Genomic DNA, 12,331 nt, shown 5'->3' on the forward strand with positions numbered 1-12,331 from the left:
GGGGGGGTACAGTTCTGGGGATGTGAGGTTGGAATGGGGGGGGTACAGTTCTGGGGATGTGAGGTTGGAATGGGGGGTACAGTTCTGGGGATGTGAGGTTGGAATGGGGGGGTACAGTTCTGGGGATGTGAGGTTGGAATGGGGGGGTACAGTTCTGGGGATGTGAGGTTGGAATGGGGGGGTACAGTTCTGGGGATGTGAGGTTGGAATGGGGGGGTACAGTTCTGGGGATGTGAGGTTGGAATGGGGGGGTACAGTTCTGGGGATGTGAGGTTGGAATGGGGGGGTACAGTTCTGGGGATGTGAGGTTGGAATGGGGGGGTACAGTTCTGGGGATGTGAGGTTGGAATGGGGGGGGGTACAGTTCTGGGGATGTGAGGTTGGAATAACCACCTAGCAATGGGGGGGGGGTACAGTTCTGGGGATGTGAGGTTGGAATGGGGGGGTACAGTTCTGGGGATGTGAGGTTGGAATGGGGGGGTACAGTTCTGGGGATGTGAGGTTGGAATGGGGGGGTACAGTTCTGGGGATGTGAGGTTGGAATGGGGGGGTACAGTTCTGGGGATGTGAGGTTGGAATGGGGGGGTACAGTTCTGGGGATGTGAGGTTGGAATGGGGTGGGGTACAGTTCTGGGGATGTGAGGTTGGAATGGGGTGGGGTACAGTTCTGGGGATGTGAGGTTGGAATGGGGGGGGTACAGTTCTGGGGATGTGAGGTTGGAATAACCACCTAGCAATGGGGGGGGGGGGTACAGTTGGGCTGAGACTAACAAATGCTGCCACATCTTCAAAAGAAAATTATTAAAATATTGGCAAGGAGGGCTCCACATAACATTAAAATCTCGGAAGTTGTTTTCATGGTCATTCCCTCTGAAATCTCAGTGTTCTTGTGGTCAGCAGTGCAGTTAAAGGTGGTTTAAATTATTAATTTACCAGGGATTAAACAAACCCTGTCCGAGTCAGAATACTGGAGATAGAGGACATGTAGGTAGTGTGAGCTGGAAAAACACTCAGAAGTTTGAAGGTGGAGTCCAGGGAGAGTTGCTGTAACTCCGTACACCAAGGGGAGGGACAGACACAAAGCAGCAGTGAATGGGAGTGGAATTCAGAGGGATACAAGTCTGCTGACAAACTGAAGGATTATATACAGTACAGGATGGGGAACTGTATTCACCTTTGGCAGGTTTATCTGAGAAACAAACTGGAAGGTGGACAGACACAGTCTGTACACACTCGAGGACTGACCCATAAACAGACTAACAAATATAGGGAACTCCACAATCACTCCTTAGTAAAACAAAATGCTTGATATTTATATATAGAACCAACAGTGAGTGTGGAATTAAGGCTAAAACACCAAACTGAGCAAATATAAAGACATATCTTGTGTCTTTCCTACCCACCTCATGCAGATCGCCCTAACCCTACATTCCTACAAACGTTAGTGGTAAGGCAGGTGAACACTCTTTTATCTCTGCTATTGCAGAGAAACCCAGACATGTGCACCTGTGTGAATGCCAACCACGTCAAAGCACAAAACGAGCGCACGCACACACACACACACACTCTCACTCTCACTCACTCACACACAATGTTTTACGTAAGCAGAAGCAAACTTCCAAATGCAAGGGAATTGACTCCCCAGGTGAACTTACTGATCCAGTTTCTGACGTTGAGGAAGCTTTGCTCATTTGTCAAGTCAAACAGCAACAGGAAGCCCATCGCATCTCTAAAGAAAGCAGTCGTTAGGCTACGGAACCTGGAGGAGAAGAGCATTCTTTGTAATCGATGTAAACAGAAACCTTTTGACACCCGTACTTGAGTCTGTGCACACGTACCAAATCAGAGTAACTGAAATGCCAACAAACAGCTGGTGCACACACAGACCGCAATTCCCAACAGGGACACTTCCTCAGCTCACTCACATTTTACCCACTATTCCCTAAATGAGCTTTCAGCTCCACACCCCTTTGCTCTCCTCTGAGTTACCTTTTTACCTCCTGCTCAATGACAAAGGTCCCTCCATTAGAGGACAGGAGTCTCTTTCTAAACTCAAAGACAATGATTACAGCATCTAACGTGAGGGACCATCTCCCACCTCAGGTTGCAGCCTTCTGATTATTTCCACAGTTGGTTCGGGGAACTGTAATTTATATTGGGAATGCAAAAAATATCAAATTGAGAGTGGGAAGTGACTGGAAGAACGTGGCCAAGACTCTCCTTGTACTTCACCCGAATAATGCAAGTGAGAAGAGTAGTCGAGTGTTCCTAAGCGTCTTAAATCTAAACTAAACTGTGAAAGCATGGAGACACAAGAAACTGGAAGCAAGAGAAGTCAGCTCACTGAGGGGAAAATACCAGGTACTACACTCCTTTCTGAAAAGAAACAGGAGTGCTGATATTTATTAGATGCATCAACGGCATCCTTGAGGGCTAGTTTGTGAAATCCCAGTGCATTCCACTCCACCATCTATGTCCAAGCTTCTGTGCCATGGCCCAGCCAGTGACTGATGACCTCCATCAGCTATGTGGGTTTCTCTGCAGGGGGATCCCAGTCACACATAATCTTGGAGCAAAGAATAATCTACTGTAGGAACTCAGCAGGTTGAGGAAAGGAGAACTGTCCACATTTTGGGTTGAAACTTTGAATCAGGATAATCGAAAGCATGATATGTGAATTGGCTAAGGTAGATATGTTGTGATAGTGAACAAGCAGTGCTGGAAATGCAAAGAATTATTCTTGAGCGATGGAGGAAACTGACTTTCTCCCGACATCCCGACACCCAACAGAATGCAGATACACTAAGTCCATTGGAAAGGTCAAAACAAACCAAAAGCCACCAGCAATCCAAGACCCAGCTCCCACCAAACCTTCCCATGTTCCCAATCTCCACTCCAACCCACCCTTTCAACCTCATCTCCTACTCTCCAGACTCCCTCTGCACACTCACTAATGAGTATTTGTTACTGTGGTGAACTACATATACCTGTCTGGACACGCCCCCCCCCCCCCCCCCCCCGGCTGACTGCTCCTGTGGCTCCTCCCACAGACCCCTGTATCTCGACTCACGTCTCCGAGAGTGATTGATGGTGCATCAGTTACATGCCAGAATCAGACATCAAACACCACACAGCCCACAGGGAAGGTCTCAGCAGAAACACAGGATGTCGATCAGCACTCTCAGTAATACAATTGTGCAGATCCATGGATAGGAAATCAATGCAGAACAAGTATTTACTGAAATTAATGTGGGAGCATATTATGGGAGGTTGACGTCAGTGCAAGCTCAGTGGACATAAGGCCCTATTGCTGTGAATTTGATATAATTTACACAAACTTTAAGGCACAAAAACCACAAAAGAAAAAGTGCTCCAATTCTAGCAAAGTCACTGACATTACACAATCAAAGGAAACTGCAAAACAAAGTTGGGGGAAATTAACGGCAATAAAATACATTCAATCCCCAGAAATAATGACCCATGTCCCAAAGTTTAGAAAAAGGTTTTCATCTTCCAGACATCCCAGGCAGTTCTCAAAGGTTGGAAGGGAAAAATAGAAAAAGCAGTTAGTTGGAGAGGAAAAGCAAGGAACTGCAGACCAGTGAGACAACAGGAATGCTGAAACAATACTGGCAAGTATTGGTTAGGGTCACAGCATCAATACCCATGTGTATCACTTACAAAGTGGTTACAGGACATTAGGAATTGTAAAGGATTGTAAAATTGGGTAGTCTGTTGTGACTGTGATTGAAGTCACTGGAGAGACACTGAAGACGACAAGCATGCATTCTTCTGGAGACCCTCTCGGTCGAGTCTCACAAAGCTAGAAATACATCACAGTAAGTCAAAGATAACAGTAGGCAATTCAATACAATCCAACAGTTACAAGCACATCACTTACTTCAATATTTTGGGCCAACAGTGTATCCTTTGAATTATAGTGATAAATGCCTTTGAACGTTCAAACACCTTTGCTGGGACAAAGTAAATTACACGAATAGTCCAAAAACTTCTGGGGACAGGGATCCCAGTCACCTCAAAGTAATGTTACAGCAACACACAAAATGCTGGTGGAACGCAGCAGGCCAGGCAGTATCTATTAGGAAGAAGCACTGTCGACGTTTCGGGCCGAGACTCTTCGTCAGGATTGGTGTAGTTTCACTTATCAAAATCGGGAACGTCCTGACAAAGGGTCTCGGCCCGAAATGTCGACAGTGCTTCTTCCTATAGATGCTGCCTGGCCTGCTGTGTTCCACCAGCACTTTGTGTGTGTTGCTTGAATTTCCAGCATCTGCTGATTTCCTCGTGTTTAAAATTAATGTTGTTAGGGCTGACTCTCTGAGTATATATACTGTATCTCCCAAATATTGATTGATTGGCTATTTGATGTGATAATATCAGTCTGGTCTGCAAGCTTTCTTGAACTAGTTTACAATATTGTAAATAACTTAGCCATGATGTCTGGTTTGATGCTGGCCAAATTAGCCTAACCCCATTGTCTTGTGCATCACCTCTTGAACAGCCAGCCCTGAGCTGTGGGCTATCCTGTGCTCTACACACAGCATTGTTTATTTCCAAAGGTGTGCTTTTAACTTTGTTAGTATGTGCAATTTACAATTTACATTAAACACTGAAGACTGGTACTTGCTTGAATTAATATCTGCTATATTCACATAACTTCAGAATATTCCCTAACAATACAAACTTATGAAAGAGAAACTATGCTTAAAGAATCTTTTAAAGAATCGTTTAAAGAATCTCGTGGAATTTCTTGAGGTGATGACCAGAATATTAGACAAGAGAGAATCAATGAATGTAGAGTGTTTGAACTTTGAGATGCCTTCAGTAAGATGCCTCAAGTACAGTTAAAGAAAATTAGGCGCTGTTACTTTGGGGCTTAGAATAGCGGCAGCAATCAATAAGACCAAAGGGTGATTCTCAGGCTTGGAGGATGTGAATTGTGGAGGCACAGGGGTCAGTGCTTTGGCTTCAGTAGTTCTCACTCTACATCAATGACTTGGATGTGAAATACATCCGGGTTTGCTTCTAGGACAAAGCGGGCTGGCAGAGTGAGTTGTGAAGAAAGTGCAGGTAGAATACAGACACATTAAGTGACTGTGCAAGGCTACTGTGTTTTAAGTCCAAAGTGTCAAAATGGAAAATTATCCAGTATGGTAGAAAAGAATAATAAGTAGTTATTTTTAATTGGTGAAAGACTAAAAAGCTTTGGTATTGAGATGGGGAGTTAAAAAGCCTTGGTAATGGGATGGGGGGTTAAAAAGCCTTGGTAATGAGATGGGGAGTTAAAAAGCCTTGGTAATGAGATGGGGGGTTAAAAAGCCTTGGTAATGGGATGGGGGGGGAGTTAAAAAGCCTTGGTAATGGGATAGGGGGTTAAAAAGCCTTGGTAATGGGATGGGGGGGGGGTTTAAAAAGCCTTGGTAATGAGATGGGGGAGTTAAAAAGCCTTGGTAATGAGATGGGGGGTTAAAAAGCCTTGGTAATGGGATGGGGGGGTTAAAAAGCCTTGGTAATGGGATGGGGGGGAGTTAAAAAGCCTTGGTAATGGGATGGGGGGTTAAAAAGCCTTGGTAATGGGATGGGGGGGTTAAAAAGCCTTGGTAATGGGATGGGGGGAGTTAAAAAGCCTTGGTAATGGGATGGGGGGTTAAAAAGCCTTGGTAATGAGATGGGGGGGTTAAAAAGCCTTGGTAATGGGATGGGGGGTTAAAAAGCCTTGGTAATGGGATGGGGGGTTAAAAAGCCTTGGTAATGGGATGGGGGGGGTTAAAAAGCCTTGGTAATGAGATGGGGGGTTAAAAAGCCTTGGTAATGAGATGGGGGGGTTAAAAAGCCTTGGTAATGGGATGGGGGGAGTTAAAAAGCCTTGGTAATGGGATGGGGGGAGTTAAAAAGCCTTGGTAATGAGATGGGGGGTTAAAAAGCCTTGGTAATGGGATGGGGGGGGGTTAAAAAGCCTTGGTAATGAGATGGGGGGGTTAAAAAGCCTTGGTAATGGGATGGGGGGGTTAAAAAGCCTTGGTAATGGGATGGGGGGAGTTAAAAAGCCTTGGTAATGGGATGGGGGGTTATAAAGCCTTGGTAATGGGATGGGGGGGTTAAAAAGCCTTGGTAATGGGATGGGGGGAGTTAAAAAGCCTTGGTAATGGGATGGGGGGTTAAAAAGCCTTGGTAATGAGATGGGGGGGTTAAAAAGCCTTGGTAATGGGATGGGGGGTTAAAAAGCCTTGGTAATGGGATGGGGGGTTAAAAAGCCTTGGTAATGGAATGGGGGGTTAAAAAGCCTTGGTAATGGGATGGGGGGGGTTAAAAAGCCTTGGTAATGAGATGGGGGGTTAAAAAGCCTTGGTAATGAGATGGGGGGGTTAAAAAGCCTTGGTAATGGGATGGGGGGAGTTAAAAAGCCTTGGTAATGGGATGGGGGGAGTTAAAAAGCCTTGGTAATGAGATGGGGGGTTAAAAAGCCTTGGTAATGGGATGGGGGGGGGTTAAAAAGCCTTGGTATTGAGATGGGGGGAGTTAAAAAGCCTTGGTAATGGAATGGGGGGTTAAAAAGCCTTGGTAATGAGATGGGGGGGTTAAAAAGCCTTGGTAATGGGATGGGGGGTTAAAAAGCCTTGGTAATGAGATGGGGGGGTTAAAAAGCCTTGGTATTGAGATGGGGGGAGTTAAAAAGCCTTGGTAATGGAATGGGGGGTTAAAAAGCCTTGGTAATGAGATGGGGGGAGTTAAAAAGCCTTGGTAATGGAATGGGGGGTTAAAAAGCCTTGGTAATGGAATGGGGGGTTAAAAAGCCTTGGTAATGAGATGGGGGGTTAAAAAGCCTTGGTAATGGGATGGGGGGAGTTAAAAAGCCTTGGTAATGGAATGGGGGGTTAAAAAGCCTTGGTAATGAGATGGGGGGTTAAAAAGCCTTGGTAATGGGATGGGGGGTTAAAAAGCCTTGGTAATGAGATGGGGGGTTAAAAAGCCTTGGTAACGGGATGGGGGGTTAAAAAGCCTTGGTATTGAGATGGGGGGAGTTAAAAAGCCTTGGTAATGAGATGGGGGGGTTAAAAAGCCTTGGTAATGGGATGGGGGGTTAAAAAGCCTTGGTAATGGGATGGGGGGTTAAAAAGCCTTGGTAATGGGATGGGGGGTTAAAAAGCCTTGGTAATGAGATGGGGGGTTAAAAAGCCTTGGTAATGGGATGGGGGGTTAAAAAGCCTTGGTAATGAGATGGGGGGTTAAAAAGCCTTGGTAATGGGATGGGGGGGTTAAAAAGCCTTGGTAATGAGATGGGGGGGTTAAAAAGCCGGTATTGAGATGGGGGGAGTTAAAAAGCCTTGGTAATGAGATGGGGGGGTTAAAAAGCCTTGGTAATGGGATGGGGGGTTAAAAAGCCTTGGTAATGGGATGGGGGGTTAAAAAGCCTTGGTAATGGGATGGGGGGTTAAAAAGCCTTGGTAATGGGATGGGGGGGTTAAAAAGCCTTGGTAATGAGATGGGGGGGTTAAAAAGCCTTGGTAATGGGATGGGGGGTTAAAAAGCCTTGGTAATGGGATGGGGGGTTAAAAAGCCTTGGTAATGGGATGGGGGGTTAAAAAGCCTTGGTAATGGGATGGGGGGTTAAAAAGCCTTGGTAATGGGATGGGGGGTTAAAAAGCCTTGGTAATGGGATGGGGGGGTTAAAAAGCCTTGGTAATGAGATGGGGGGGTTAAAAAGCCTTGGTAATGGGATGGGGGGTTAAAAAGCCTTGGTAATGGGATGGGGGGTTAAAAAGCCTTGGTAATGAGATGGGGGGTTAAAAAGCCTTGGTAATGGGATGGGGGGGTTAAAAAGCCTTGGTAATGAGATGGGGGGGTTAAAAAGCCGGTATTGAGATGGGGGGAGTTAAAAAGCCTTGGTAATGAGATGGGGGGGTTAAAAAGCCTTGGTAATGGGATGGGGGGTTAAAAAGCCTTGGTAATGGGATGGGGGGGTTAAAAAGCCTTGGTAATGGGATGGGGGGTTAAAAAGCCTTGGTATTGAGATGGGGGGAGTTAAAAAGCCTTGGTAATGGAATGGGGGGTTAAAAAGCCTTGGTAATGAGATGGGGGGTTAAAAAGCCTTGGTAATGGGATGGGGGGTTAAAAAGCCTTGGTAATGGGATGGGGGGTTAAAAAGCCTTGGTAATGGGATGGGGGGTTAAAAAGCCTTGGTAATGAGATGGGGGGGTTAAAAAGCCTTGGTAATGGGATGGGGGGTTAAAAAGCCTTGGTAATGGGATGGGGGGTTAAAAAGCCTTGGTATTGAGATGGGGGGAGTTAAAAAGCCTTGGTAATGGGATGGGGAGTTAAAAAGCCTTGGTAATGAGATGGGGGGGTTAAAAAGCGGTAATGGGATAGGGGGGGGTTTAAAAAGCCTTGGTAATGAGATGGGGGGTTAAAAAGCCTTGGTAATGGGATGGGGGGGGTTTAAAAAGCCTTGGTAATGAGATGGGGGGGTTAAAAAGCCTTGGTAATGGGATGGGGGGGGTTTAAAAAGCCTTGGTAATGGGATGGGGGGGGGTTTAAAAAGCCTTGGTAATGAGATGGGGGTTAAAAAGCCTTGGTAATGAGATGGGGGGGTTAAAAAGCCTTGGTAATGGGATGGGGGTTAAAAAGCCTTGGTAATGGAATGGGGGGTTAAAAAGCCTTGGTAATGAGATGGGGGGGGTTAAAAAGCCTTGGTAATGAGATGGGGGTTAAAAAGCCTTGGTAATGAGATGGGGGGGGTTTAAAAAGCCTTGGTAATGAGATGGGGGGGGTTTAAAAAGCCTTGGTATTGAGATGGGGGGAGTTAAAAAGCCTTGGTAATGGGATGGGGAGTTAAAAAGCCTTGGTAATGGGATGGGGGTTTAAAAAGCCTTGGTAATGAGATGGGGGGGGTTTAAAAAGCCTTGGTAATGAGATGGGGGGGTTAAAAAGCCTTGGTAATGGGATGGGGGGGGGGGTTTAAAAAGCCTTGGTAATGAGATGGGGGGGGTTTAAAAAGCCTTGGTAATGAGATGGGGGGTTAAAAAGCCTTGGTAATGAGATGGGGGGGGGTTTAAAAAGCCTTGGTAATGGGATGGGGGTTTAAAAAGCCTTGGTAATGAGATGGGGGGGGGGTTTAAAAAGCCTTGGTAATGGGATGGGGGGGGGGTTAAAAAGCCTTGGTAATGAGATGGGGGGGGTTTAAAAAGCCTTGGTAATGGGATGGGGGGTTAAAAAGCCTTGGTAATGAGATGGGGGGTTAAAAAGCCTTGGTAATGAGATGGGGGGGTTAAAAAGCCTTGGTAATGAGATGGGGGGTTAAAAAGCCTTGGTAATGAGATGGGGGGTTAAAAAGCCTTGGTAATGGGATGGGGGGGTTAAAAAGCCTTGGTAATGAGATGGGGGGGTTAAAAAGCCTTGGTAATGAGATGGGGGGTTAAAAAGCCTTGGTAATGAGATGGGGGGTTAAAAAGCCTTGGTAATGAGATGGGGGGGTTAAAAAGCCTTGGTAATGGGATGGGGGGGGTTTAAAAAGCCTTGGTAATGAGATGGGGGGGGGTTTAAAAAGCCTTGGTAATGGGATGGGGGTTTAAAAAGCCTTGGTAATGAGATGGGGGGGGGTTTAAAAAGCCTTGGTAATGAGATGGGGGGGTTAAAAAGCCTTGGTAATGAGATGGGGGGGGTTTAAAAAGCCTTGGTAATGAGATGGGGGGTTAAAAAGCCTTGGTAATGAGATGGGGGGTTAAAAAGCCTTGGTAATGGGATGGGGGGTTAAAAAGCCTTGGTAATGAGATGGGGGGTTAAAAAGCCTTGGTAATGAGATGGGGGGTTAAAAAGCCTTGGTAATGAGATGGGGGGTTAAAAAGCCTTGGTAATGAGATGGGGGGGGTTAAAAAGCCTTGGTAATGGGATGGGGGGGGTTTAAAAAGCCTTGGTAATGAGATGGGGGGGGTTTAAAAAGCCTTGGTAATGGGATGGGGGTTTAAAAAGCCTTGGTAATGAGATGGGGGGGGTTTTAAAAAGCCTTGGTAATGAGATGGGGGGGTTAAAAAGCCTTGGTAATGAGATGGGGGGGGTTTAAAAAGCCTTGGTAATGAGATGGGGGGGTTAAAAAGCCTTGGTAATGGGATGGCGGGGGGTTTAAAAAGCCTTGGTAATGAGATGGGGGGGGGTTTAAAAAGCCTTGGTAATGAGATGGGGGGTTAAAAAGCCTTGGTAATGAGATGGGGGGGGGTTTAAAAAGCCTTGGTAATGAGATGGGGGGGGTTTAAAAAGCCTTGGTAATGAGATGGGGGGGTTAAAAAGCCTTGGTAATGAGATGGGGGGGGGTTTAAAAAGCCTTGGTAATGAGATGGGGGGGGTTAAAAAGCCTTGGTAATGGGATGGCGGGGGGTTTAAAAAGCCTTGGTAATGAGATGGGGGGGGTTTAAAAAGCCTTGGTAATGAGATGGGGGGGTTAAAAAGCCTTGGTAATGGGATGGGGGGGGTTTAAAAAGCCTTGGTAATGAGATGGGGGGGGGTTTAAAAAGCCTTGGTAATGAGATGGGGGGTTAAAAAGCCTTGGTAATGAGATGGGGGGGTTAAAAAGCCTTGGTAATGGGATGGGGGGGGTTTAAAAAGCCTTGGTAATGAGATGGGGGGTTAAAAAGCCTTGGTAATGAGATGGGGGGTTAAAAAGCCTTGGTAATGAGATGGGGGGGTTAAAAAGCCTTGGTAATGGGATGGGGGGGTTAAAAGCCTTGGTAATGGGATGGGGGGGTTAAAAAGCCTTGGTAATGGGATGGGGGGTTAAAAAGCCTTGGTAATGGGATGGGGGGAGTTAAAAAGCCTTGGTAATGGGATGGGGGGTTTAAAAAGCCTTGGTAATGAGATGGGGGGGGGTTAAAAAGCCTTGGTAATGAGATGGGGGGGTTAAAAAGCCTTGGTAATGGGATGGGGGGGGTTAAAAGCCTTGGTAATGGGATGGGGGGGTTAAAAGCCTTGGTAATGGGATGGGGGGTTAAAAAGCCTTGGTAATGGGATGGGGGGTTAAAAAGCCTTGGTAATGGGTTGGGGGGTTAAAAAGCCTTGGTAATGGGATGGGGGGTTAAAAAGCCTTGGTAATGGGTTGGGGGGTTAAAAAGCCTTGGTAATGGGATGGGGGGTTAAAAAGCCTTGGTAATGGGATGGGGGTTAAAAAGCCTTGGTAATGGGTTGGGGGGGTTAAAAAGCCTTGGTAATGAGATGGGGGGTTAAAGCCTTTGTAATGGGATGGGGGGTTAAAAAGCCTTGGTAATGGGATGGGGGGTTAAAAAGCCTTGGTAATGGGATGGGGGGTTAAAAAGCCTTGGTAATGGGTTGGGGGGGTTAAAAAGCCTTGGTAATGGGTTGGGGGGGTTAAAAAGCCTTGGTAATGAGATGGGGGGTTAAAAAGCCTTGGTAATGGGATGGGGGGTTAAAAAGCCTTGGTAATGGGATGGGGGGGTTAAAAAGACTTGGTAATGAGATGGGGGGTTAAAAAGACTTGGTATTGGGGTTTAAAAAGCCTTGGTAATGGGATGGGGGGTTAAAAAGCCTTGGTAATGGGATGGGGGGGTTAAAAAGACTTGGTATTGGGGTTTAAAAAGCCTTGGTAATGGGATGGGGCATTAAGAAGCTTTGGTTTTGGGATGAGGGGTTAAGAAGCCTTGGTATTGGGATGGGGGGGGTAACAAAGACTTGGTATTGGGGTTTAAAAAGCCTTGGTAATGGGATGGGGCATTAAGAAGCTTTGGTTTTGGGATGAGGGGTTAAGAAGCCTTGGTATTGGGATGGGGGGGTAACAAAGACTTGGTATTGGGGTTTAAAAAGCCTTGGTATTGGGATGGGGGGAGTGGAAACACAAGTTTCCCTACTACAGGAATTACTAAGCTAGCATGCAGGATGCTGAGCAAACTGGAAGGCAAATGATTTGCCAATGTTCACTGCAAGCTGCTTTGAGTACACGAGTACAGATTATCTACTGCAATCACGTACGGTTATGGTAGTACGGAGAGTGGGTCCAGTAAGAACATGAGAATGGTGTAGAAACTGCAGTGATTGCCAGGACTTTGGAAGTTGCCTTTCAATGAGTCAGACAAGCTGAAATTTGCAAATTTCTCATAGAAAGTAAGAGAGACAATCCTTCCCTGCAGAGGTGCCCAAACCAGGGAATGGGATAATGCGCAATATTTCCAAAATATTCTGCTTTTATTTCAGACCTACAGGATCTGCAGTTTTATTGGTTCACATTAAAAATATGGAGTTGGCCTAAAAAACTCACAGGCAAATAAATTTCATTCTCCAAAGTTGATGAACTTTTGGAAATCCCTAGGTC

General features: G+C 46.1%; 1 protein-coding gene across 5 annotated transcripts in view; it reads right to left on the minus strand.

Annotated features, from left to right (window-relative positions):
• Window positions 1-12,331, minus strand: part of rab27a (RAB27A, member RAS oncogene family) — a 203,220-nt gene that overhangs the window by 16,003 nt on the left and 174,886 nt on the right. For all 5 annotated transcript variants that reach the window (XM_073032874.1, XM_073032876.1, XM_073032878.1 and 2 more), the window contains one exon: window positions 1,656-1,759. In XM_073032874.1, coding sequence (XP_072888975.1) covers window positions 1,656-1,759 — 104 coding nt within the window. The remainder of the gene's footprint in view (window positions 1-1,655; window positions 1,760-12,331) is intronic.

This window comes from Hemitrygon akajei, chromosome 30 (genome assembly GCF_048418815.1).
Source record: "Hemitrygon akajei chromosome 30, sHemAka1.3, whole genome shotgun sequence".
Lineage (NCBI taxonomy): Eukaryota > Metazoa > Chordata > Chondrichthyes > Myliobatiformes > Dasyatidae > Hemitrygon > Hemitrygon akajei.